Source organism: Temnothorax curvispinosus, unplaced genomic scaffold (genome assembly GCF_003070985.1).
Source record: "Temnothorax curvispinosus isolate PA1 unplaced genomic scaffold, ASM307098v1 QBEX01013732.1, whole genome shotgun sequence".
Lineage (NCBI taxonomy): Eukaryota > Metazoa > Arthropoda > Insecta > Hymenoptera > Formicidae > Temnothorax > Temnothorax curvispinosus.
This window is the reverse complement of record NW_020223512.1, coordinates 126,152-153,010: the sequence shown is the minus strand read 5'-3', so window position 1 is coordinate 153,010 and position 26,859 is coordinate 126,152. Positions and strand designations below refer to the sequence as shown.

The following is a 26,859-nucleotide window of genomic DNA, read 5'->3' as shown; positions in this document are numbered from 1 at the left end:
TAAGATTCCTCTTCTCTCATCGTAGTATTTAATTAAGATCTGAAACGGAAATCTTGAAACTTTTTTTTTATATTACGTATCAAAATACATTTTGTCATGTGTCACCATCCGCGTTTGACGATATACGATTAGTATTATATCGTACAGAAATTTTCCTTCTTATACCTTTCAAACGAAAAATATCATTTCATAATTCAATATATCATTGCGATAAATATACAGGATTCTTAATCTGCTGAAGCTCGTGTGGGACATCATTTTTATTTACAATATTAGATCTTTCCTCTAGGGTCTAGAGTATTTTAGTGCTATACAAAGTTTAATAGCTTAATAATATATTTCTTCTTTTCCTTGTTAAATTTATATTTTATCGAGAGTATTTCATGAAACTTGTTCTATCCGTTTTCGTAAAATGGATTTATAAACTATTTTTTGAGAATATATTTCTAACAAACATGTAAAAGTATGATAAAAGTATCAAGCACTTTTGTCGGACAATCTATTGAGTAAGAAAAACGTAACTGTAACCTGTAAACAGTAAAAATTTGCGCGAGAGTGTCTATGGCCTGGTGGTAAATCGCCCACGCATATACGTACAAGCATAAATCACAATCGTGGTGCGATATTACATGAACACAACGTATTCTTTGCTGTATTGACTTTTGTTGAAATTCGAGGATCGCTCGTACGGTAGAAAAGAACCTCGTAAACCGTTCATCGATAACTATTAATTATGGCAACTATAATAACTGGGAAGATCACTGCTGCGATGGATAAGCAGGATTGTACGGAGCCTGTTTAGCATACGCCTCGTTGTACGGTGGGGGTTGCGGCATCCCTAAAAATAATAAGAAAAAGAAATGATCCAAACAAGAATAAAGGGCTTATCGTGCACTTCTCTTTCGTGTCTTTGACGTTAAATAACATTAAAACTCAACAAAAGACTTATAAAAAGAATCAACTAAAATATCTAAGAAATTAAAATATTCTTTTATATATATTCATGATAACTACGCGTCAGACGTTCAGTGATTGAATGTGAACCCAAGAAATTTTGATCAAGTACCTGTCGAGCCCATTGGGTATGGAACATAGTTTTGAGCAGGTTGGCTGTAGCTGGGTGGAATAGTTGCCTGGGGCTGAATTACTTGCACAACAGGTGCCTGAACTTCTGTAACAAATACTCGTGTAACAGGTACAAAAGGATCTCAAGTGTATCTTAAATTTGTCTCAGAGACAGCGAGCAAATTAGCATTAAGAATAAAATTAACGAAATCAGAACAAAAATGAGATGTAATAACTCAATAGAGTTTCTTAAGCAGACCTTAAGTAACAAAAAGGCAGAATTTAATTAATCGAAATTGTCTTTAGAGAGATGTGTCCTATTATATCTTATTAATCAATTAAACTAAAATGATGAATTGTGATGTATTGGTGATGAAATCGGGTTATGTCAAATAATGTCTAACATTTTATGAAAAAAATTTATATATTTTTTAAACGTCTTATAAATGAGATACATGACCTGCATGCTGGTTATATTTGATTAACGATTTTGTACGTATTAAGCGAATCTAATGTTGCTAAGTTTAATGTTAGTTATATATGCACAAGTGGAAGGAATGTTTATTTGAACACATTTCATGTAGTGTATTTGGAAGATGTAAATGCATCAATTGAAAAAAGGCCGAAGACAATGACACACAAAATGTTCCATCTAAATTTATATATGCTTAGTGATGATATCATTATTAATATCATATCTTTCTCATGGACATTGCTCTCAATATAAAAAAATAATAATGTATAATAAATAAAATAAATATTATATATCATATTTTTATCACATATGAAGTGGAACATTTCATATGTACATCTTTAAATACGCTTAATGCTATACGAAGCATGGCTGTAACAAAAATATCAAAATGCGATATATATATAAAATCTTTGATATGAAACGCTGTTTATATCTGTATTATCGTACATGTATCTCAAACTCGGTTTCCACTGTGCAAAGTTATCTTATATCTAAGAGAGTAGATTCTCCTTATAAGAATATAGCAATTCGGGTACTTATTAATTCATCTTTTTACTCCCCCTACATGTGTGGGAAGTTTTATAAAACATAATTTCCTTGTTAGACCTCTTATAAAAATGCTCTCAATATAATAATGTCGTCAATATAATACTGAAAAGAAAAAAATATCGATGTAATGCAGATATTCTTATAAGGAGAAAATGCACTTTTGGTATATATAGTAAAATATATAAGTACACGTTCCTTATGGGAATTAACTTAATTTCAGATTACATATAGGAAGCAGGATACCAATAATCGTTAAAAATGTTTTAAACATTGACATACAAATACTCTTCGTAGGAGGAATGGTCTTTCAGAATGGTATTATGCCACGCCTGGTCCTAGAAAGAATGACGACTCTGTTACTAGCCAATTCAGAATTCATCGATACCTATACTAAATTTTATTAAATAATTTAACTGATGTTTGTGATTGTTTTTATCGTGCAAAAGCGTTTGTAATTATAAATATTTTAAAAGAATGCTTCTGCAAAGATAATTTTGCCGCTGTCTCTGACACAGAATATTTATTGATATTCATCAATGTATATTTGTTTCATGTTTCATGTATAATGGAGATGTTTAAAATATGATGAATTTAATATTGGGAAAATTGTGTATGGTAATTCAATATTAATGCACGAAATTTAAGAGAGAGAAGACATACTTCCGTAGACAGTGCCTTGACGACGGCGATACCACGGGCAGCTGGTGCAGCAGAGACAGGATATACAGCACACTATTAGCCCGATAACTATAGCTGCTGCGATCACCACCGGCAAGATGATACCAAGCCTGTGAAGTAATAATATATACATGAAGAAAATGATAGAAAAATATCGTGTGTATTATCTTCCGTTATGCAAATTATTTTCTCAAATAATTTTATTATTTGCCATGTTATTTTGACACCCGTGAATAATATAAAATAAATAAAAGATCGTGAGCCATTTAGAATTAACATATTAAATACAATTTATTTTGAACACTGCGCGTATGCTACGAGCGATTATGATATTTTACCCAGTCCTCGCAAACTCCGCGGCATTGCAACAATAGGGCTTCTCGGTAGACAGGTCGAAGCAGCAGTAGGAATTCTCGGATGGATCTATCAATGGTCTTGGACAGGTAGTCAAAATTTTCTCCAAGAAATTCTTGTTGCTTTCAAAGGTACATTCCATTCCTAAAAATTAAGCAAGCTCTAAAATATTCGGCGCACTAAAAACATCTTAAATACTAGCTGTTAAAAAAATAAAAGCGAACTGAATTGCTAGCCGGTGAAATATTTCCCAAACAATTCCAGATTTCAATGCAACACCATCTTAATCTTATCTTGACGATAACAAATAATTATGTTCTATTTATTTGATGCTTAATTGTAGGAATATTTAGCTGCGAGAATTATAGTTCAAAGCACTCCTATATAACTCTTAAACTCGCCGACGCAATAGCTTAGGAACGTACGGCCACGATTTACGGTTCATATTACCATTGCAGTATGTGTAAACTGTAATATAATGAGAGAGATTAGATGCACGTCTACCATGACGTCATTTCATTCCTAGAAAAAAGGGAAGCTCAAGCCGGCGATTCAAGAAGTTATTTTGCCAGGGGGGACTCAATTTTTTACTGCCTCGTAGATTTCAACATTTTTCTGCATTTGACAATAAGCTTCTTCGTCTATCGATCAGTGATACGAAACAAAAGACGGTAGAAATTAATAAAATCCAAATTATAAATAAAAATAGATAAAGTATGCATAAAGAATATATTAAAAAAACCTAATGTCGCCGATGTAGTTTTTATTATTCTCTATTTTCTATATTTTCATACGAATATTTTTAATGAAGAGGAGTTAACTCGTGATAGCATTATTGGATTCCGCGTATCCAAACGTAATCGATCGCTATGTTGTACATATATACGTACACACAAGCACGTAGAAAATATGAGAGCGTGAAAAAGGACCAAGAGAATCATCTGTCTAAACCTAAACCAACAATGGTCCAACCAATGCATTTAGTCTAATTAATTACTGCTATTACTTGTCCATGTTACAGTCCACAGTTGATACTTGATAGCTCTTATCACGAGGGAAAAAACAAAAGACCGATCGGGCTATGACACGCTAATCGATCGACATTACTTCAAATTGATAATCTGCACACGACGTAACGTTCCGATCGGCGCTGTAAATATAGTCAATTGCCAGGCAATAGATCGGCAAGAAGCCGAGATAACTAATGTGAAAATCAGACTGTGCTAAATTAAGAAGCAGCGTTTCCTATCGCGACGCGCTATCAGAAATCTGCCTACAGGAAACGTTTGTCGCTTACATGAGTCAACTTGGACCTATTTTATCTCTACTTTCCTGGAATCCTCCTAATAAATAGAGAGATTATTTCTATCTTCAGCATAGCGACATTACATATAAGATAATACTATACATATTTTTGAAACACAAAGAAAAATAACGAAATCGCTTCAAAAATAAGATATATAAATTATATATCTAAAAAAAAAAACACGTATAGTAAAGTAGATTTAGTAAAAAGAAGGAAAACAAAACTACGCGTAATTGACAATCGTGTTTCGTTTATCCACAGAAATCCTAACAAATTTTGATTCCATTTGCCAAATTAATGAATGACCAAGAGAATTCGTTGTTTTATCAATTTGAAGAACTATTAACGCATAGCATTTGCGAGATATCCGATTTCGCTAGACTTGTGAAAACGAATAAGATACGGACGCAACCTTGTCTCAGATTAATGATAACTTGGTACTTTCGTAAGCTAATCTTCATAGCATTCGTAGCATATTTATAGTATATTTTACTTTAAGGCTCTGCGCACAATAAAGCACATATTAGGAATAAAAATAAATATTGAAGAATAAATATTATTAAGAACCGGAATTAGAAATAACAATTAAACGTAACGCACAATAGAAAAAAATAAGATATAAATATAGGAATATTCCTACATTTACATATCCTAATATTTAATATTTATTACAAGAATATTCCTATATTTATATATCCTACTATTTAATTCTAGCTAGCCACACTTATTTTCGAGTCCTTATGTCCCGGTCTATAATAGGTGTTTTTAAGGGGCCTATTCTGTAAACATTAACGACATTCGTTACGTGCCTTGCGCAGATATAATATACCATGGAAAAGCTGCGCAAAGCACGTAATGATGTTAACGTAAATGGAATTTTCCTTCGCGTAAACAGGATTTTGTAGTAACTTGCAATAATTTACTCCGCGTAAACGAGTGAATTGTCGTAGGTTACTACAAAAGTAACGCTCGCGTAAACGTAGTAATTGTCATTTTCATTCTAATTAATATTTTTAAGCTTGTACCGATGTAGAAATTGGTAATACAGACTCTGAAAAAGACGTTTATGATAATATCAGGCCAAGAAAACCATTTGAATTTAAACTGAACTTATTATAAGGAAAGTAGAAAATTATGTTATTATGTGAAAACTAGAAAATCGTAAAACGTTCAGCGGTCCGCTGAATCGGACTGTGGCGGAGCTAGGGTTAATATTTGTTCTTATTCCTAATAAGTGCTCTATTTTGGGCAGGGCATAATGTATCAATTAGCGAATTATATTAAGTATATAAGAATACAATTCGTCTGATTTAACACACTATAAAATTATGAATGGAACAAAGCCTTGCAATTTTGACGTGAAATTCTTCCTCTCTAAGGTGCTGGGTTCGAGGTGTTGAATGAAGTTTAATCAATGCTTAACGAAATTTAATCAATGCTTAACTTAATTAAGCAATATCTGTATTTTGGGTAAAATTAACTTTTTATTTAATACATGGAAAAAAGATTAGAACAGTGACTAATGAATGACTAATTATGCGGTTCTGCCGACTGAATTAATTGCCGATTAAGCCGACCAACCGCAGTTTGGTCGAAGTTGCGATACATCCAGTTAGTCAGTCAAGAAAAAGCGCCAAATCTCTTGTTCGATCGCGCTGCGTAAAATAAATTTTCCGCTTCAGTTTCAATGGAAACAAGCTATTACCACTGTGATAGAAACGAGAACAAAAAAGAAACGAGAAACACTCTCAGGAAATTGGTAAACACACCGTGATATCGCATCTCTTAATGTCGCTTAATGTCCGGAGAATCAGATAAGACCAACAATTATCGATTATTCGAGCACCCATTATTTTATAAAGAAAACGTTAGTTGCGTTGCGCAACCAAGAGCGAATCTTCGATTATATGCGGGGTGTTATTAATCATCCCTCCCATATATGACCGCGATAAGCGTCTAAAATCGCGGCGTAACGACCCTAGCTGTGTGTACATATACACGCACACACACACGTACGCGCGCGCCACTCCCCCTAACAAAATCGCGCACTCGATTGTGATTGTTCCGCCGGATGATCTCGTTTTTTCCTTACCGTAAACGGACGCCGCGTGAAGGGAAATCAGCAGCAACGCTACCGTGAGACGTGACATTTTGATGCTGCGTTTCACTCGACGAATCTGCAGACGACGCTCGGTGGTTGGTCACGACAAACGGTACCAGTCTAACGACGAATTTCGGGCCGGGTCTCGGGCAACTACCTGCCGATTGCACGCTGCTGGGTTGCTTGCACGATGCGTCCCGCCGTTGCGATATCGTCTGACGCGAAATGGACGTGAGAACTCTAGAAGTGGCTTTAACCCATTCGACGCGTCCGAGAACGTAAGGGGGGGAGGAGGGCACGAACACGCCGCATTGGCTGTACTCGAAAATCGCGAAGATCGAGAGAGGAATCTGATAGGTAGATCCAGAAGTTGCGTTATTCGCAAGTAATATCTGATTGGTCGAACAGTGGTTGCGTCATTTTGCGAATTTTTAAAAGACTGTATGTGTTGTTCTTTTTGAACAATATTTTTAGATACTTAAAAGTTGAGTTATAAACTGAATGACAAATATAATTTGCGCATTACACGAAGAATAAAAATGTTGATTATATGTATACATATAAAGCATCTTATAAATTCTAGGGAGGCAAACTTGATGGCTGAATGTCCCAGATGTAAGTTCGTCTAGTTATATCGCTGATGTTAAGTGGCGCCAAAAATGAAAATAGAACCGAGCTCGCAAATACGAAATGAACAAAAATACCGTCGCCGCTGTTTTAAATCTAATTAAATTTTAACTCGATGGTAATTAAACCTTTGTAACACACAATTAGGCATAAAATTACATTTTAATTTTAATATATAAAAATTGTCCTCATTGTATCATTTTTATTCACATGTTACACTTGATCATAGAGAAATGATCGATGGCATTTCTGTAAAATTAATAATATATAAAAAATAATACCATAATATATGTATAATACCATAATATACATATAACATAATAATACATATAATATAATAAAATAACTAATAAAATACTAACTAATAATATAATAATATTGAGTTTGGTTTCCGGATTGGAATCTCATATGACTTGTCTGTTTGATTCCGAACGAATACGCATGGCTGCTTCTCTCTGATGAAGTGAACTGAAATGTTCACAAAACGTCGGAATTAGAGACCCTTACTTGAGAATCTCTAGTCGAGAATCAAATAGTCAATTCACGCGGCTCCAATCCAGAAACCAAACTCAGTATAACAACAATAATAAATATATAATATAAAATACAGTAATAAAACAATATAAACCCATATACAAAAGTATAAAAAAAATTTTAGTTAGAAATGTGAGAAATAATGCAAATATATAACTAAATTATACTAAAATTCAGTGTTTCGAATCTTCGTTAATGAGATCGGCGATGATACGTCCCATGTCCACGTCATCATTCAACACAAACGAATGACGAAAGCCACGCTGACATACTTGAGCATTCAGATCAGGATGCTTTGATACAATATTTCTGTAATATTTCACCGGAGCCCAACCGTCCTTTGCACCGTAATAAAGCCAAAGTTTAGCAGCATGTTTCGATATAGTCTCGTGATCAGCTTCTTTCACGTATTTCATCTCTTCATTGGCAAGATTGATTATTCTACGCAAAACTCTTGGATCCAGCATTTCTCGAACCGCTCTGATAGATTTTGGTGGAATACCACAAAACATCATACCGAAAATACGTATCATAAATGTTTGTAGAGCTACTGGAAATATTGTTGTGAAGATCCAAGACAGGCAAATCCAAATTGGTGCTGCGCGTGATATCTGAAAAGAAAAATATAATTATTAAAACCATGTGGGAAATAATTACGATACTCATAATGTTTCATAGATACGACAAATATATAACATGCCAAAACGTACAAAATTGTTGAAAAACCTTCCATTACGGGTCTCTGCCATATACTCTATCGTGGGAAACAACAGATAGCATCTCCGTATCCTTCTTTCAATGTCATCGTTCTTGAGCAAATTGAGTACCAACCAAGCACCTATGGAATGTCCAACGAGATGCAAATGCGCATCCTCTGGAATATATCGTCTTATGAATTCAGCCTGCCAACATAGAATTATAGCCGTGCCATATTATTGAGAGATCAGGAGATCAATAAGAAGTGTTTGAAGACCTCGAATACCTTGTGTTGAATCTGCGCCGTCAGACCGTAGCACTCTGCCCACTTCTCGTCGCCGGGCATAGCGATGTCCAGGTTCTCCGGTGGTTGAACATGTCCAGCGTGTCCGATGACCCAAACAGGGGTGTCCGACGTTAATTTCGAGTTGAGCTCCTTGACGAAGCCCTCGTAGAATCGTGGAATACCCGGATTCCCGGGAATGACGAGGACTACCTGCTTGCTGGAATGCGGTAGCGGATCCTCCTCTATCCAACGGCCTTCCGATATCACCTCGGTCTGCACCTGATTACAATTAATTATAGCTCGATGCATCCTTTATCTCGAACTGCACGACACCAAATGTTCGTATGGATGTTTGTTCGCGTCAACAGCTGCTAGCTGGTCACGGTATTTGTGACGTGTCCAGGTATAGAGACGAGACTGAACAAAGATCAATCACGATTCACCCGAACGGTGCATGATGATTATATACGTGTTGGCATGCGACGTCCCAACTAAAGTGGAACGAAACGATCATCCGTGTGAGCCGAAATAGCTCAGTTGGGAGAGCGTTAGACTGAAGATCTAAATGTCCCCGGTTCAATCCCGGGTTTCGGCAAATTTATTTTTTATTATTCTTAATACCATGTTATAAATTGCCGAATTAAAAAATAAAACCGATATATTTTTATCATATAATTTTTATTTTCTTTGTAATTTATTAGATCCTAAAAATATACCGTCCATCGTCGTGTTTTCTATTGTTACGAGTGAATACGAGCATGATATATTATTACATACATCTTTTGTCGAGATCATGTGTTCTATCGCGATATTCTTATTTATATATCTTGTATAATTGCGCATTCAATTTGTAGAATTAGTTTCGATAATAATTCAATACTTATTATTCTTAGGACAAATGTTTAATACCTTCCCAAGCATGGTTTTCTTACATCGATAATTTTTTCCATGAAATTTTCGAATAAAGCGACAGAGGACTCTGCTGGTGACGCTCTTGAAATTACCCTGGAAATGAGAGCTAATTTTTTTAACTCTACTTGAAATAAAGTTACAGTTATATTAAATTATGACACAAAAAAGTATATTGCTTGTATATTAATATTAATATTATCGATTCAATGAAATATATTGAAATTCAAGGTGAGGAATTATTCTTACAGCCCGAGCAATATCAGAACACCTAAGATTAAAACATCTGAGGATTCCCAAATTTGTGAAATTGCATACACAAAAAAGTGTTCAACGATCTGACAATTCGAAATTCTTAATAAACAGAGATCTCAACATTTTTTAATCTTAATTTCCTTAAACATACATATTAGAAATATCGAATAAACCTCAAGTATTGTTCGATTAAGTTGAGACATCGCAGAGAGAATATCTAAGAGACGATGCGGTCAAGAATGTTCGTCGGATATTCGCATTACAACGAGCATTACCGATCGCTTCCCAGATTCGACGTGCATGGATATCGTGACCGGCATCGCCGATCTTTCGTCCGGCTGCACGGAAAACGGCGGGCGAGGAATTAGAAACGAGAGAATAGCCGACGCCGTGGCGCGGCTAGCCGCCGCGACCGCGTCCCGGAGAAGCCGTGCTTTCCATTGGAAAAGTATGGCGGCGGTAATTCGAACGCGCGTCATACAGTCCCGCGAGTGGAGGCGCACGCGTCATGGCGTTTAATCGCGCGCTCGCGGGGCGGGGCATTCGGCACGTCGGTGTGCATGCGGACGTGCACGCAAAAAGCCCGCGGATCGGCCTCGATATCGAGGCGTGGCGCGCGCGAAAAGGTGGGGGTGGTGGGGGGTCGAGAGGAGGGGGAGGGGGGAATAACCCGACGACGGGCGAGCCGCCTCAGCGGCCCCGTTCGCGGGTAGAGGCGCCATGCTGACGCGCACGCGACATCCGCGCGTAATCGGATGATCGTTCTTTCGCGTCGTTCTTTACGCGCGGTAACCCCATGAGCCCTTGGGGGTCTCGCTGCGACAACGGGCAACGCTAGGCCCGACCGTTGTCTGCCAGAAACGTTGTCTCGTTAGGGATAAGAATTGACGGATGAAATGAGTCGTAGAACCAGATCCGCGTCGGGTCAGGTTAGATTAGGTCGGGCCGTATTGCCGCCCGGATACAAATTTGTAAAACGACCGCCGTCGTTTGCTACATTGTTACTGACGAATTTATGAACGATTCGAGGATTGTTATTAATGCGTTGTGAATGATTCGAAGAAATGCTTCGTGATACCTTGCTTATACCGTGCGAGATTCTCGCATGATGGCTGTAAATGTAAAGTTGCGATGTAAAAAACGCAAAATCGAAGTTTGTACAAAACGTACTGTTCTGTACAATCTATAGAAAATGTTACGTGATAGAACAAAGATATATATCTTATGTATACAATAAAAATTAATCTGTACTAAATTTTCGACAAATTATAAAATTTTTTCAATATTTTAAATATTTTAATTTGTTAGATATTTTAATTTAGTTTACAATTTTACTAATTTAATGGGGTTTAATAGTATCTCTTGATTTAAATGTATTCATTATATGTTGGCTCTGGTACAGAGATTTTGTTTCCTTAAAATAGAAACACGGAAAACCGACTTATATTATAAAATACAAAGAATATTTAACCGTAATTACTTCCGGCAGATTAATTAGACATTTTTTTATAAATTTTTTTTATTCATAAAATCACAAAAATCAAAATATTTGATATTTTCTTTCACTCCTGACACTCTATTATTGCGTCATAGATAGCAATAATAGCCTAACAAAGATTGGAATGTAAAATTTGTCAAGCTGACACATACGGCAGTATTTTAACGAAGTGTGCTTCTACGAGCTCGTTTTGTAAATCTGTAGGTGCGTGGGTGAAAGATATAAATAAGAATTAAATTCGATTAATGAATAATTATGAGTCAAATAAAATATGTATCAATGTAAGGCGATAACTAGTAATGGTATGAATTAAATACCCTACATATATAATAAGAGACTGGCTATATAAGACAGCCACAGTTTTGATTGGTCCGCCAGTTTTGTCAAAAGCAAGAGAAACAGAAAGAGAAAGAGATATAAGAGAGAAAGAGAAAGCGATATAAATATCCTTCTCTCTCGCAGACTTTTAACAAAACTGGCCTTATAGCCAGTCTCTTATTGTAGGATCTCTAGTATGAATCATCTTGGATATATGTCATATTTTGGATGCGTAATCGTATTTGTAGAATCGAAGGAGCTTCTTTTTAAATAAGATATTGGTACTTTCTTTAATGACGTATACTTCACGTTAGAGGAGTACGCATCTGATTGGCTAGGTGTAATTTTGTTATTACACTGTTAATAGCTGCTAGCTGCTAGTATTATCATAGGAATCAATTATCTATCAATCGTAAAGTAGTCCGTTCGAGAAGAATGCAATTATTTCCCAATTGATCGTGGAAATTAAAAGCTTCCACAAAAACATTGCAATTATCAGCGAATTCGCTGATTCCATTTCCCCCCTCTCGTTATTGGCGAGAAATTTTCGTATAATTAATTACGCCAATGAAATTTCAATCTGACATCGCCGTAGGTCGCAATCGAAGACGGCAGGCGAGTCCGCGGAAGGAGGAGGCGCCGACCTTCGGGGATGGAGGCGTGGACTCGCGCGGCTAATGGGCGTGGCTTCGCGGACGGGGCGGGGCGCGTTTGCCCCATTCTGGGCAAACCCGCGGCGGGGCCACGGCCTGCCAGGCCCATAGTCCGCAGTCACAATTCGGTCGTTCAGCGGTGCGGACGTTACACCGCTTTTGTGTCGCGGCTATAAATTTCGCGAGATTGCCGGAAGTGCGATTCGGCACCTCCGGCCGAACATTCGAACGTCTGTCCCGTCCCGTTTTCCCGGGTACTCGTTCGGTGTACGCGATCGGGTTCGCGGTGCTTGGTGATCGTTCGAAATCCAATCCTGGACGCTCGAACCGCGCGCGGCCGCTAAAGGGGAATTATCGTTCGATTGCTCCGGTAATTTCGGAGCGGGAGACGTGAAACCTGTTGTTACGACAGTGCAGTACTGTTCGCGGCGTCACTCCTTCGGAACGTTTTTCTCGAAAGATCCGCTCGGGTGAAGCGAGCGACTTTAAGCTACGCCCGGCCGGCGCGCGGCGCCTGTATTAAAGGGAGATATGCCCGAAGCAGCGACGGCAAACGACTGACAGGCCACGCTCCGTGGAATCGCAGCCCGTTTTTCGGAGCGCCCTGGTCGACCTATGTCGGAGTGATACTCCAACGTCGTCGTCCGGTGACGAGATGCGAAGTCGCTGGGGCGAATCCATGTAGATCGTCGCGCGCGACAGGCGGACTCTTGGGGCGGACGGGTGGCTGGTGCGAAATGTAGCTTTGCGAAACACCTTCCGTGCTTCCGCGAAGGGAAGACGGCTGTCGGTTCGTTGATTCTCTTCTCCGTGTATCGAGGAGAATCAACCCCTTTCCCAACCCCCGCGTACACTGGTCTCTCTCTCTACGCGCGCTCGCGCTTCCGTTCGTCGAGTGTGGTGAAGCCCGGAGTGATAAAAACCCCCCCGAGGTTCGCGTGAAGGTTCTAATCCGGCGCTGGAACAGAAACGTCGGGGAAAGAAACGTCCGCACGACGACGCTTCCGCGATGTGCCTGTGAATTGGATACTTGGAAAAAGGACTCCTCTTCCCGTCGCGTCAGGATGACGAAACGCTGCTGCCTACTGCCGGACGCGTTCGACTAGTCGTCACAGTGGAGTTCTGCTTAATCGCAGGTAAGAGTGAGATTTCCGACGGGCCGCGTTTGCCCGGGTTTCCGCATGACGATCGTGCTCTGATCTGAATCCCAGTTTGAGTTTTGAGATAGGTCCTCTAGTTTAGGATTTGTCAAAATAATGCACGAACTGTAGAATGTACGTAGGCTGTTAATAATAATTAGTTGATCGTCAGTGAACAATGGCGTGCACTGAACGCGATAACTGCGGATAGCTTTCATCAGTCTTCATCTCTAGGCTTTTCTGAAGAATATTCCTTACACCTTGCGGGACGTGCTATTATTATCGCGAAACTTTTCAGGGGAAAATAGCTTGGGAAATTGTCGAGCGAATTGTTACGTACAAAGGAAAATCTGCGGTTAGGATCATTTTGCCGGATCTGATACGCGCGTAATTATATGCGTTTCGCCACAATTATCTTCATTTTCGGGTTTCCCTCCCATATACAGCTAGGATGATTAAAAAAGATTATGCTCCTCTTAGGATATACGAAGACAGCCGTAAATGTACTTTCTCCGTCGTCGGCGACGATCGATAGCGACTACTACTTCACACTTATAGTTGATATTGCCTCGCTCATTAGCCCCTTCGTCTTGAAAGTGGCGACACGCACCTTTGGAAATTCACACCGTTTTACTATTTATTAAAACATTCCGATTCTTTCGAGATTTGTAATACTTCGAAACTAGTGCCGTTTCAAAAATAAATTCGCAAAGATTAACCCGAATCGCTGGGTTCGCCTTCGAATTTCACTCGTGATAAATGTAATGTAATTTTACATCTACTTGGTGAACGTCGACAATTCGCGGCTCGTCAAAGTTCCGCTGGCCTGCAAGTATCAGCGAAACGAGCTCCGTCCAACAGCTGCGCGAAACAATTTATTTAGACCCGGCCTAGTGAGCGGTGATGTCGCAAAGAAGCGGAGTCAGCCAAGTCTCTCTCGGTCGTTCCTCGCTTAGATTTTACAATGGACCGTTTCGAGTGCCGATAAGATACAGATACCTAACTATTTCTGAATGAATCTTTTGTGAATCTCGAGCCCTTAGAAAACAAACTCTACGGGAACGGACGATTGTCTCGATGAAAAGGTTGGTTTGGACAGTTTCTTTTTACGGTAGATTTTAAATATCGTGAAACAATGGAGCAACATGGCGCGTAAGAATAGTAAAGGACAAGGTTGGAGCGAAAGAGAGAGAGATAAATAGATGAGATAGATTTATCCAGTCTGGGGGCCTAAGTCCCTCGAGGACGGTCAAAGAGTTAGACACAGTAATATATATCGCGAGTTAACGCGCCTGCGAAAGATTTTCAGAAGCGAGAGTCAAGAAATTTAACGCCCGAGACAATGCGTTAAGTTTCTCGGGGGCGAAGTTGATAAAATAATCCGAGCTACTACGAAGATTCAAGAGTGGATTACGTAAGTGGGAAACAAGTCGACGTTTGAATGAGATCGACGATGCGGTACCGATAACAGTATCATGTATAGGTGAGGGAGAATATTTGCGGGAAATGTTGTTGCACGACACTAATATAGTTGTAAACAATCCATCAGTTGCGCTAACAATCAGTTATGCTAATCTTCCGGTGTCATTCGTCTTTATCTCGCTGAGTATATAATCTAATTGAAAAATTTGTACTTCGTGAATAAGTATTTGGACTGATTTTTTTTTTTTTTTTTTTTTTAATTAAGTAGGACATTCACTCAACCTAATCTACATTTGTCATTATAATATTCAATCGATTTTATCCAATAACGGAATTAAAGTTATAACGAGATTAAAATGAGCATGTTATAAAGGACGAGTCGACGCGACGAAATTTTGTTGTAATTTGGCATGTACGAATTCCTGTGAAACTATTACGGACCGACGAGCGACAAAGAATCGAAATTAAACAAAGCTACAAACGAGGATGTTTACGTGTTGTACAAAGAAAATCGGGCGGATAGAGAAGGAGGGAGATGTGAAAATTTTGTGACACGAGAACGAATCGGTAAAAGTTCAAGCTGGGAGGGTAAGCGAAAACAGTTGCACGTGACTGTGTGAGTCACAAACAAACGGAGTGAAACAAACGGAGAAGACGTCGCTCAGTCGCAGCGCAACCGTTCTCCTTCATCTTTACAAACGCGTTACTATTCTTCCGACGTGAATTTATTTGCGAATACTTCTCTCTTTATCAGACTACGTAAATCTGCGGGGCTGGGGAATACGGGCTGGTTTCTTCGGAGCAACGGGTATAGAGCGAGGATAAGGGCGAGAAATGTTGGACAGAGGCGGGTAATGTGGGACACCGTCATTTTCGTCCATCTGGCGCTGCAATTTCGCGGGACACACCGAAGACCACCTTTTTTCTACGTCTAAAAGATCGCTTCAGTAGACTATACTTTGACCTGAACCTAATTCCAGCCTTGTACCGTGTCTTTTTAGGAATCCAATCGATATCCGAGTTTCTACTTCTCCTCATCAGACAAAGTACCCATTCTTAATGCATTAGCACTATGGTGGAAGAGCAACTTTCTGTGTTTACATTACGAGACAAAATAAAAATCGATTGCTGATTAATGAAATGATTACAACGCTCGATGATATAGTTCACGTGATATATCGTGCTTTGCAAAAACGCATGCGTTTACCGTCGGCAAACCGCGAGGCGAACTTCCGCAAGTTGCAACTTTGAGGGAGCGGCTTTCTTTAAAAAAGGAATACTTGTCTCGCACAATTGTCCTGATGGAAGCATGAATCTTAACCAGAGGACAATAGTGCCTTACGACGTAATGTGTATAAAATATCTCTCCATTGATATATAGGTATATAAATAACACTGAAAAATGTTACAATATCTTTGTGCAAAATATAAAAATATTGTATAAGAAAATATTTATTCTTCTTAATTATCTCTTTTTTCTTTTATCGTCACGTTCTCACTTCGATCTCACAACAACAACAACATTGATTGCGTAATTTTCATGATAGCTTTCATATAAAATATCTTTACATAGGACAATTAATTATTGTCAATAATTATAAATATCCGGAAAATATCGATATCTGCTGTATATCTCCGTTTTATGGAATTATCGCTAGTAAATATATAATATAGATACGAGAGATAAACGAGTTGCTTTCTTTTCCTCCAAAGATATTTTGACGATGAGATCTCTCTTTTTTTAGTTATAAATGCAAAACACAATTTATTGACGAGCTTGTGCTGAAATAACGTTTCGTTTTAAACCATCGACGCTCATCCACTCGATCATTTCCGGCATAATCTCAACTACTACTTGCGTAGAGTATCAATAATTTATTAATCACAGATAGCGTTGGCACAGACTAAGAAATTTTTGCTCAACTCGTGTATCAGCTCCTCCATATTTGCATGATTACATTTGATGTGATTTTAATGTCAAACCGATAAAATTTCTGAACTGTGGTCGGTCGCATTTAGCGTTTGTTTTTCATGCTGAGTGGTGACATTAGTGATGCAGTCAAGTCGCAAACCTCAGACTGGATATCTCATAAATAAATATTAATAAAGCACTAGGGGGGGGGCGGATACAAGAAGATCTATATATTTTTACATTTCATAATGAGCGATTATGCAAGCATTAGTATAGTTACAACTGGAAAGAAACAGAAAGCCGCATGAATTCGGCCAAGTAAAGATGTTACAGGGATTTAAATCCCGTCAATCATTCTCTGACGACTTTGATTGTAGCTGAAACATTTTATCAGTCGCGGACGAATATCATTCAACGCGCTCTTGCATAATAATGCCACGCGATTTGCGCGAAAATGTATTTCAATCGTACATTAGTAAATGTACATCAGTCGCTTAAACAATAAAAATGTATAAAATTCGGATATATGATAAAGAGGGAAACGATAAGAATTGGAAAAATCTACAAACCCACGGGGAAAAACTGTGAAAGCAATAAAAAAAAATTAGGTCCAATAAAAGAGTACCTTTTCTTACGTGACGTGGAAATTCACGCACAGCCGTGGATATATTGTTATGCATTTATCGCACACGTACGTTATCGATAAGTATACAGCCGTGATTAGATCATTGCATTATCTATCCCAACTTCGTTTGGACAACGTTCCGTTTAACAGATAACCGATGTATGGGCACCGTGTGTAACGAGATTTTCCTCCATTAAATTTATCAGAAAAGTGCAGTTTTAGTATTTCAAAGACGCGAATACACATGGGTGAAGTTCAATAAAACGTAAATAAGCAACAAAATCTTATCTCAGGTGTTGTTATCAATTTATAGCCCGGCTGAGAATATTATATTTATATTTTAACGAACCCTAATTAAGCGTCGATACTCCTGTATACATTTATCAATAACGTTGTAAAACAGGACTTCCGTTTACCTACAAAGGTCGCTTTAAATCGCTCCATAGTACTTTTTTCTATAACACATAGACACGAAGGTTACGAAAGAAGCGGGGAAAATGTGGGAAACCGGTTTGTCGCTTTAAGACAGCATTATGCGGTAGTGAGTCTGACAAAGTTCTTAGACCCCCACAGGTACTTTTGGCGAAATAACTGTGCGGCGAAATAAATCGTTTTTTTCCCACGCTGCTTCAAGGTTTCCTGAAAAACTGGAGTTTTTGTGCGTAAAAAATTTCCTGAAGAAAACGAAAAGTTTGAGAAAACATTTTTTTTTAAACAGACTATCGCGAAAGATACATTTTCAGAAAATCAACGGAGAAGTTTTATGATTGCATGTTTTATGAGTTGCGAATAGTTGTAATGTTTATATATTTAAAAAAAGGTACAAAATGTATATATAACTTTATCAGGATTAATTTTAGACCACTTTGTTGCAATTTCATATAATATTTAGATAATAAAGAAAATAAAACAAATATTAGAAAACTTTATTTGGAATTTACTCCCCGTCAAGTGTCACAAACATGATTAAGTTCTTAATACCGTGAAATCGTGAATCTGTACGACGTCGTTTAAAAGAATCGTTGAAATTGAAAGATGTATGCAATGCAAGTGAATAATCTCGATCATCGTACCATTCTCCGTATGACTTTTTATTTTTCATCATATCTCACGGTCTGTTGCTTAAAATTAAATTCGCCGTTACCGAAAATATACTTGGTGCGAGCTTTTTAAAGATTTTGGCCGCCGTTGATGCGCAACCCCTTCCCGAAAAAGCCTCGACCCGGCCTAAGATCCTCGCCTCGCCACCATATCAATCGTTCGCTGCCTGTCCCGTGTCGGGGTAAAGTGGCGTTTATTTGGCTTCGACGACTATCATTTCGAGCGTTCGTTACCGAGGAGGACCGCCGTCGAGGTGCGTGCAAGCAATGTTCCGCCTACTTTGCCGGAGGAGAATGTTCGGAGGTCTCGCACGGCACGATGCGAGCGAGCGAGCGAGCGAGGCGAGGCGAGGCAAGCGAATGAGTGAGTGAGTGAGTGGCTCGCATAGTCGCCTCGCGAATCACGTACATTTGCCTGCCTGCCTGCCTGGCTCCTTAATGCGATCGGGAAGTGCACTTTCGCGGAATACGAGAACAGAAGTCGTTCACGACGACGATCGTCCCCGTCGTCGATTAATGACGAATGCCTAACGAGCCGCGGAACGCGAGCCGGACACGAGGGGAGAATTCCGGCGCACGCTTTCGTACACGTAAAACGTAAGGAAAAGTAATTCGATCCTTTCAGTGTTATAATACCAGTATAAAGTTTTGCTGAGAAATCGGCGTAATTATTAATTTAATTATTATAATTATAAATTGTTATAATACTACGCTCGGTTCAATTTTTCTTCTGATTTAGGAAAATTTAAGCACAGATTTTTTTAGCAGTCGTGCTGTCTAACAATTTCGTGTTAATAGATGCTTAAACTTAATTCCTATATATGTTTAATTTTGATATATAAAACATACTCGATTGAACCATAATATCTATCACGGAAAATTTTTAACACAAATAGAGAAAAAACACGTCATTGATTGATGTAAAAAAAAGTGAACTGTTTTGAGACCAAAATACCCTTATTCCAAAAATCCTAAAAAATACGGACGAATTTTCGGAGCACTTATTCGACGCTTCGCAAAACAACTCGCTCGCTTGGAAAAACAACGTTTACCAAAGTATGAATTTTAATTTCACGTTTTTCCACGGCGTTCCGCTCTCGTCGAACAATAGCGCGTATTTGAGACGATCCGAATTACGACGAGTAAGAGGACTCGCGCGCGAGTGAACGCCCACCTTCGAGCGAGCGGGCGAGCGAGCGAGCGAGTGAGCGGGCGGTCGCGCACGTGTTTAAACTCACACGCGAGCTAGAAGCGGAGGCGCGAGGAGGAGCGGAGGGGAGAAGGAGGAGAAAGAAGAAGAAGAAGCGGGACCACACTACGCTCTTACCTACGCGCATCACGTTGCGTGTAGGACCAGCGCGTCGCGAGTGCGTTTCATGTACTCCTCTCGTCCCTTTTGAATGATGTGACCGCTGGTGAGTGCCGTGAGGGGGAAGATAGGACATGAGCGAGAAAGGGAGAGATAAAGGCGCAGAGAGAGAGAGAGAGGGGGGAGAGAAAGAGAAGGATAGAGAGAGGGACACGAGGCGAGGCCTTCTCTCCTTTGTGCCTTGAACCGGTCGCCTTGCCGTCTTAGCGCCGTATTGCGAAATTTCGTCCTATCAGCTTCGCGAAACAGGTTCGCGAAATAATCCACGTTCCTCTGCGGTTCGTAGGTGGCAAACGCAATTTTTTTTTGCTCGTGTCACGACGGTGAATATTGTAATTTGCATGTATTAATTATATATTAGGTAATATATTAAGATTATAATTATATTCAAGGTAGGAAATCATCGGAATATAGACACTTCGTACATGAGTTTTTCTCATTTGGATTCTTTGAAAAGGTACCGGCATCTCGAAGAAGCGACACGTGAACTTAAAGTTCAGACAAATGTCGTCGTAAACAAATCGTGTCATTTTATTTCAGAGTCGAGCGGCGATGTTTGATTTGCAGCGTGATGTCTCGCTCCTGTCAAATTAAATTTTTACTTCAAATTAAAAGGAAGTTTAAAGAGTACGAGAAGGTGCAGCAAATCAAATATTTCAGACCGATCCTTCATGCGAAAGGTCGGACATTTCGTTCATTACGGAAAATAATTCTTTTCAATTCATTTTAATTCGTCAATTTTTCACGATGTATTAATCAATTCTTTCAGCTGCCGGTATCCTTGTTCCTCGATACTTTAAACGATGATATCACCAAGAAATACATGTCAATTTTAATCGCGTACGTCGGGAGTATTATAGAAAAATATAGATTACACAATGTCACCGAAAATAACTATCGCGATTATAGTTATCGCGGAGCGTAATTTGTCCGCGCAATAGACTACCAATATATATCACAGTTCTTGAAGAGTATCTCAGATCCTTGAAGATCCATCCGTTCTTTAAACTGAATTTCCAACTGGGAGGAATACGGTATCAGCGAAGAATTCATCGGACGAGTTCTTTTGGACTTCTCGATTTCCGCGTTTGGATCGTCTATAGTACGCTCACTATCGTTCGTAGATCGCGTTCGATCGCGAGCAATTTACAAAATTTATGGAAGCCATTCGGCCCCGTCTTGATCTTGATTTTAGAGTCACCGGTTCAACGCGCAGTCAACCGAGTTGTTCGGGGACCATGACGTAAGTCTCGCTTCCTGTTTGCCCGGGTCGGCTTGACACCGGCACGACCACCGCTCGCCTCCTGGCTTCTCGTTTTTTGCAATGTTTTCGACGTATTTTGCAATATAAACTTGCGCCGGCCGCGAACGCCTGTCACCTTCGGGAGCTCAATCTTCCACGACGTGATGTGGTTCGGGATTTTAATCTCCTTAACCGAGAGGCTATAGGAAAACCTCGATACATAACGACGATATATAGCTTGATACATAAAACTAGATACACATTTTTATGTTATCTTTTTTGCTGCTTGTACAACTTCGTTCCTGCGAGACGATAAATAAATTTCAAAGACGAAGAAGAAGTAGAAGAAGAAGAAGAAAGTCCACTAATAATGTTTTTCTTCATGAAATTTGACAATTATCAAAAGTTTTTAAGATAAAGTTAAAAGTATATAACCCCCTCTATACTATTAATTCGAGATTAAATTTCCTTTAATTGAGACATCAATAACAAATGTATTACGGAATGACAAATCCTGCAATGTCTGAAAACCCATAGGTTAAAGCTGGACGCGTACATTCGCGAGCAGCAGGGGGTGCAAATGGATCCTAACGAATACGGAGTTTTCTCCGGCGAAAATGGAACCGCCTAATGATCTGGCTGCTCGCCGGGGGTCGACGGCAAGTACAAGCCGCTAGACAAGAACATTTGGAAAGCATTCGGTCCGCTCGTCCTTCGGCTGCTCTCTTGGGCCTGAGCCGACCGTCAATCATTTAAGGGACACTATTCTACCTCCTCTGGCCTCATCGTTTCCCGTCACTCCTTTGATCCTACCCTATAATATTGTTCCTCCCCTCCCCTGGCCTACTCGAAATGTCAGTTAGCTTGGCCGCCGCTGCGCCATTCTCGCAGATAGGTATATACGCTCTCGCCTTCTCGATTTCACCTTGCCGACTTGCCGCATTTCGTTGTCGCTTCCGAACGGCGATTAACTACTAACGCTTTGCCAGCGGCAGCTGCTCCGCTCCTCCTCGTAAAGCCGAAAATATCAGCCAATTATCGTATTTCCAGGCAACGACGTTGATAGCGCCTCCGAGCGTCGATCTTTTCGCTTTTTTCGGAAGTTTCGCCTCGTACATGCCTCTCAAACTCGCGCTCAAGTGAGTTGTAAAGAGAAAAGGAGAAAAGAAGAATGGAAGATGGTAAGAAAGAGAGAAAGCGTAAAGCGGAGTTGCTACACGGAAACTCGAAAGTTCTCGGACAGTTTTCCCCGACTGACAAACTTTTTCTCTTTCTGACCTTTGCGAACTACAACCTTTATAATGATTATTAAGGTTTCGAGAAAAATGCGCGGAAACTAAGGAAATAAAGAGAAGACGAAGAAATCGGCGTATGCACGAAAGAAAGTATAACTTCGTTAGTTTATATTATAAAATACTTATAACGGCGATTTGCCTTTTGAGCGAAAAGCTCCGTTAACTATGGAAGAAAATATGAGATTCTCGACACATCGATTATTACGCCTAGTTTATTTTCGAGACGTCGGCTTTCATCGGTAATAAGCTTTTAATGTTAGTTCTGGTCAACTCAATTCGGCTTCTTCGTCTACATTTTACATAGCGGTAAATTACAGAAGAGAGTAGAGCGAATTTATAACATAGGATTAGTTAATTTTATACCGCCCGCCCAACTGGTCTCGGAACGTTATTTTGTGGGTAGAGCAATGCAACTTGCATTATTACAATGATAATTACCGGTGGCCTCCCGAGATATGGAAGTACGAAATACCCTCGCAGAAACCGGTAAAATTATTCGGGTGCAGCAACGACGAAAATTGCAAAGTGATATTCCGATAATTCCGAATGCTCTTATCGGCTGAAGCGTCAATCTGCAGACAAGCTTAATAATAGTTTGACCAGTTTTGAGAGATATCTCCAACTCGTAGAAACGATAGTGATTGCCATGATCTCTACTATTCGAAACTTTCTTTGGTATTGAAAGGAAACTTGTAAAAGAATTTGCCAACAATCGATTCAATTTCGAGAAACGTCTCCGCTTTATAGAAGTGATAGTAAGATGAGCAAAATAAAGTTCGGTTAAAATAAACGGAACGCCAAGAATTGATCTGTTATCTATTTGTATTTCTCCACCTAAAGCTTAATTTGGAACTCGTTAATTTTCAATATCGAGAGTAACCTATATCGAGTAATGTGATTCGCGCTCGTTAAAATATCCGTCCGTTTTCTTAGTTCGATGTTCGTCCTATATTCGCGGATTCCGAAACACACTACCATAGAGAGAGTATCTGCATATACAATGACATATAGAGCGATACATCATAACTAACTGTGTAATCTTATTTCGCGCGCATCAACGAGATAAAACCTCACACCCATCCGGGATTAATTTCCCCCCTATTCCACTGACCGTATTTGCTTCATCCGAAATAACAAGTGCGCCCAGTTGGCTAGGTGGTTGCGCTAAAAATTTGTTCTATCGACTCGAGGGAGAAGGGGGAGAGCCAGCAACAATCGACCTGCGCGTAACCGAGCGGGAGAATATGAAAGAAAGAACGAGGGAGAGAGAAAGAGGGGTGCGGGCAGGAGAGACGGAAAGGGGCAGGATGGAGATAGCGCAGGCATGCAACAAAAGTAGATATCGCAGCGTGATATCGCTCGAGCGCGCTTTGCTACGTGTGCCAGAGAGAGAAAGAGAGAGAGAGAGAGAGAGGGAAAGGGAGCGAATGCGGACTGTGAAGAGCGGGGCCAGGCTCTAGTCGGAGGGGCAGAACTGGCGAAGAAGGGGCCTGTAATCGTTGCGATGTATACCGAGGGTTCTCGCACAGGCTCTCTGCAATTTTTCAAATCGTATCAGAAAACTTGAAAAAATTTGGAAAATGCACAAAGTTCCGAGAATTCGAGATGTTCAAAAGAGTTACTTTAGAGGACGCGAGAAACTCGGAAGATTCTCCGGGGATTTTAAAGATTTAGAAGATCAAATACGATACGCGATATGTCAAAGAACGGCTTATTAATTAGCAATCTGACTTAATGTCTCTGTCTTCTGAATTTGTATCGGTATTTTTTATTATTTCTGATTTGCTACATACGGACCTCGTAAAACGAGAGAAAGAGAATCTCGCGAAATATTTTCTATGAATCGTACTCTGATACTTCCTAGTATAGAATTTCACCAAGTCTCCTAAAAAGTTATAGCTTTTCTGTATGCAAATCACTGTAAACGCTACGCTATCTAGAACGACGCCGAATTGTCATCAGGAGAGTAAGTATACTGTTGTATTTTAACTGTCTATATACTTTTACTCCTACATCTTTAATGATTCTCGGCGCCACTCCGGTTATATACGCTTACGACCTCAGTTTTCTGGAAAATCGCGCACGTGGAGAGCCAAACATTCCGACTTGATAAACCTCGTATTACCCGCATCGGCATCAAGAAGAGAACTCCAGCGGCGCGCTATTCATCATTAGTCGTAGTCCAGCGTGCCGTTTTTGTTAATTATGCTTATGCTTTTTTTTTTAATCGGCCACTGCCGCCGCCGGGAGAGTTCTACCTTGCTCCAAGTCGAGTAATTAAGTGGAATGGCGCAACTGCGTGGAGTAACCTAGTTGTGTGCCTTATCTCGCATCGGCGGCGTAGCGTGCGAAACGCGTGTATCTCGTTGGCGCCATCTTTTTTCTCCCTGCGACCGACCGGGCGACCGTTCCCGCGATCGTGGATCGTTTTAACCCCGTTCGCTCGCTCTTATTCCGCGACGATGCTTCTCGACGGGACATCTCTCTTTCCGTTCCTTCCAATATTATTATATCTTCCCGAATAAAACGGACAAATTTCTTGCCAAGCAAATTATTAATATTAGATATCGATTTTGAGAATTTGAGTGCTGTGATAAAATTGATAAGGAAATAATTTCATATTCCGGTCGGACTTAAAATAAATCGATTGAGATAAGTAATTCCGAAAAATAAAATTTTGCATTTTTGATGACGCCAAGTTTCTCAATGAAATAAAGTGGTAGAAAAAGATGACACGTTGAAATGTCCCTTACCACGATATATTGATATGATTTAATTCAACAGGAGTTCTCGGACGCGGCCGAACACCGCGTTCCCTCGCTACGTCCATCCTATACGATCGCACCTGTGAATAACGGACGCCACTCGCAACTACGTTGATCTGATAAAGTCTAATCACCCCGTAGCAGCAAGCAGGGTAGATAGGGTGGTAATGCCCGTAGTCGGATGCGCTTTTCGTGCCGACGCTAAAGGCGCTTTTCCGTTTTTCGTGTCGACGTCGTGCGAGCGACATCGCCGCCGCGCCGGCGGCGTTCGCCGTTCGAGAACGCCCGGCTGCGTCCGTAACTTTCCGCATTGCTGAACTTTCGCTGAGAAAACGGCATTTTCAAATCTTGCCTGAGAAAAAAAAATGACTTTCCGTTAGGATCCGGTGGCAAAATCGAGATTCTCTCTCGAAGAACTTCGAAGCGCATACGGCGCGCGTGACTGCCGCGCGAAGGAGCAACGGTGCAGTAACGAGAGTTTTTGCTCGTAATTCCGACCAAATGCCAAATCGCTTCCGAACGAGACTCTCGGTCGACGAGCACATGAGCCAAGACGGAACATATGGGGGAATCATATGGGAAGATTGAACCACGCGTCTGCCGGAGACCCACACGACAGTGTCCCCCGGGCGAGCAAAAAGATAGAGACACTCGCGCGGCCGAGAAGAGTTGACTTTGTCTCTTTTTCTCTAGCTGTCCGTCATAGCTAAAAACGTTCGCCGCGTGTCCCCTTATTCACGCGTGTAACCCAATTTTCACACGCTGTTAAATTCCGTCGAGAAAATGAGTAAGAAACGCTCCATCAGAGGTTACATAAATAGCCAAAATAGTAACTCGGAGTAAATTACGTTCTTGTGGAACAGAGCGAACCGAAGTCGCGTCTCGCGGAGTAGGAAGTTTTAGCGAAACCCTCCCCTTTCCCTGAAACTTCCTACGGTAATTTCCGTCACGCCAAATGCGTATATTTCGCCGAATATATCGCACGCAACGCAATTTGTAGGTCTTTTTTCCTCTGATCGCTCGTTTTTCGCCAATAACGCCGAGATTACGAGAGACGAGCGGTGAAAAATCATAAAAACGAGTGAAAACGAAACGCATCGTGCTACACGGCAACGACAAATAATAAATCGGCACTTGTCCGCGGGAGGAAGCAATGGGGAGAGAAACGTGAGATAAAGAGGGAGGAGAGAAAGGGAAAAAAATGAAGAGACGAGTGCGAGAAGGAGTGAGCGAGAGATACGAAGGAAAGAGAAAGAGAGAGCGAGAGAGAGCCAGAGAGGAAAAGAAGCGTAGCTTCACCTCGAGTGGAAGAAGAAGCAGCGGACGAGGAGTCTCGTTTGGGAGAAGGGGCATAGAGGAGAGGAGGCTGAAAAATTCAGAAAGACACCGAGCAAGAAAAGGAGGCGGCGAAGGCGAAGGAGGGATCGGGGAGAGAAACGGGGACGGTAGAGGAGACCGGGAGGGAGGCTCGGCGAGGCGGGCGGGGGCGAGGGAAGCAGAAAGCGCTCTGAAACTCGTTGTTAAAGCCGATAGAGCGCTACTACAGGCCTGTCGGCCTTGCTCGCCACCGAGCCGAGCGTATATCCCCTTTATGCGAGCGATAGAAAGAGAAAGAAAGAAGTCTCTTTATCTTTATCTCTCTCTTTCTCCAACATTCTCTCTCTCTCTCTCTCTCTCTCTCTCTC

At 40.3% G+C, this 26,859-nt stretch overlaps 3 protein-coding genes and 1 non-coding gene across 7 annotated transcripts in view; 2 read left to right on the top strand and 2 right to left on the bottom strand.

Moving 5' to 3' along the window:
• Positions 1–53: 53 nt before the first annotated feature.
• Positions 54–6,774, bottom strand: LOC112463886 (protein shisa-5-like). 2 transcript variants are annotated; one of them, XM_025030561.1, is made up of 5 exons: positions 6,520–6,774; positions 3,106–3,265; positions 2,750–2,877; positions 1,067–1,168; positions 54–838 (listed from the first exon to the last, which is right to left on the bottom strand). In XM_025030561.1, the coding sequence occupies exons 1-5, from the start codon at positions 6,575–6,577 to the stop codon at positions 759–761; spliced, it is 528 nt and encodes a 175-aa protein (XP_024886329.1). In that variant the 5' UTR covers positions 6,578–6,774; the 3' UTR covers positions 54–758. The 2 variants fall into 2 exon arrangements, with proteins under 2 accessions (XP_024886329.1, XP_024886328.1); XM_025030560.1 differs by having other exon boundaries at positions 1,067–1,171; positions 6,520–6,773.
• Positions 6,775–7,298: 524 nt separating this feature from the next.
• Positions 7,299–9,134, bottom strand: LOC112463887 (lipid droplet-associated hydrolase). The gene is made up of 3 exons (XM_025030563.1): positions 8,672–9,134; positions 8,400–8,591; positions 7,299–8,300 (listed from the first exon to the last, which is right to left on the bottom strand). Exons 1-3 carry the CDS (start codon positions 8,978–8,980, stop codon positions 7,863–7,865), a joined length of 939 nt encoding a protein of 312 aa, XP_024886331.1. The 5' UTR covers positions 8,981–9,134; the 3' UTR covers positions 7,299–7,862.
• A 59-nt stretch (positions 9,135–9,193) lies between these two features.
• On the top strand, positions 9,194–9,266 carry Trnaf-gaa. The gene has a single exon. It is a non-coding gene; the product is annotated as a tRNA-Phe (tRNA).
• Positions 9,267–12,434: 3,168 nt separating this feature from the next.
• LOC112463899 overlaps positions 12,435–26,859 on the top strand; it is a 48,352-nt gene continuing 33,927 nt past the window's right edge. For all 3 annotated transcript variants that reach the window (XM_025030583.1, XM_025030581.1, XM_025030580.1), the window contains exon 1: positions 12,435–13,440. The gene's annotated coding sequence lies outside the window, so the exon portion shown is untranslated. The remainder of the gene's footprint in view (positions 13,441–26,859) is intronic.

What these genes read in the sequence shown, in the direction of transcription:
- LOC112463887 (XM_025030563.1), bottom strand. Translation starts at nt 8,980, where the DNA reads ATGCATCGAGCTATAATTAATTGTAATCAGGTGCAGACCGAGGTGATA. An exon ending in CGGCGCAGATTCAACACAAG is followed by an intron (nt 8,592 to 8,671) that starts GTATTCGAGGTC and finishes CTATGTTGGCAG; the next exon opens with GCTGAATTCATAAGACGATA. An exon ending in GAAGGTTTTTCAACAATTTT is followed by an intron (nt 8,301 to 8,399) that starts GTACGTTTTGGC and finishes TTTTCTTTTCAG; the next exon opens with ATATCACGCGCAGCACCAAT.
- LOC112463886 (XM_025030560.1), bottom strand. Translation starts at nt 6,577, where the DNA reads ATGTCACGTCTCACGGTAGCGTTGCTGCTGATTTCCCTTCACGCGGCG. An exon ending in TCACGCGGCGTCCGTTTACG is followed by an intron (nt 3,266 to 6,519) that starts GTAAGGAAAAAA and finishes CTTAATTTTTAG; the next exon opens with GAATGGAATGTACCTTTGAA. An exon ending in GCGGAGTTTGCGAGGACTGG is followed by an intron (nt 2,878 to 3,105) that starts GTAAAATATCAT and finishes ATTACTTCACAG; the next exon opens with GCTTGGTATCATCTTGCCGG.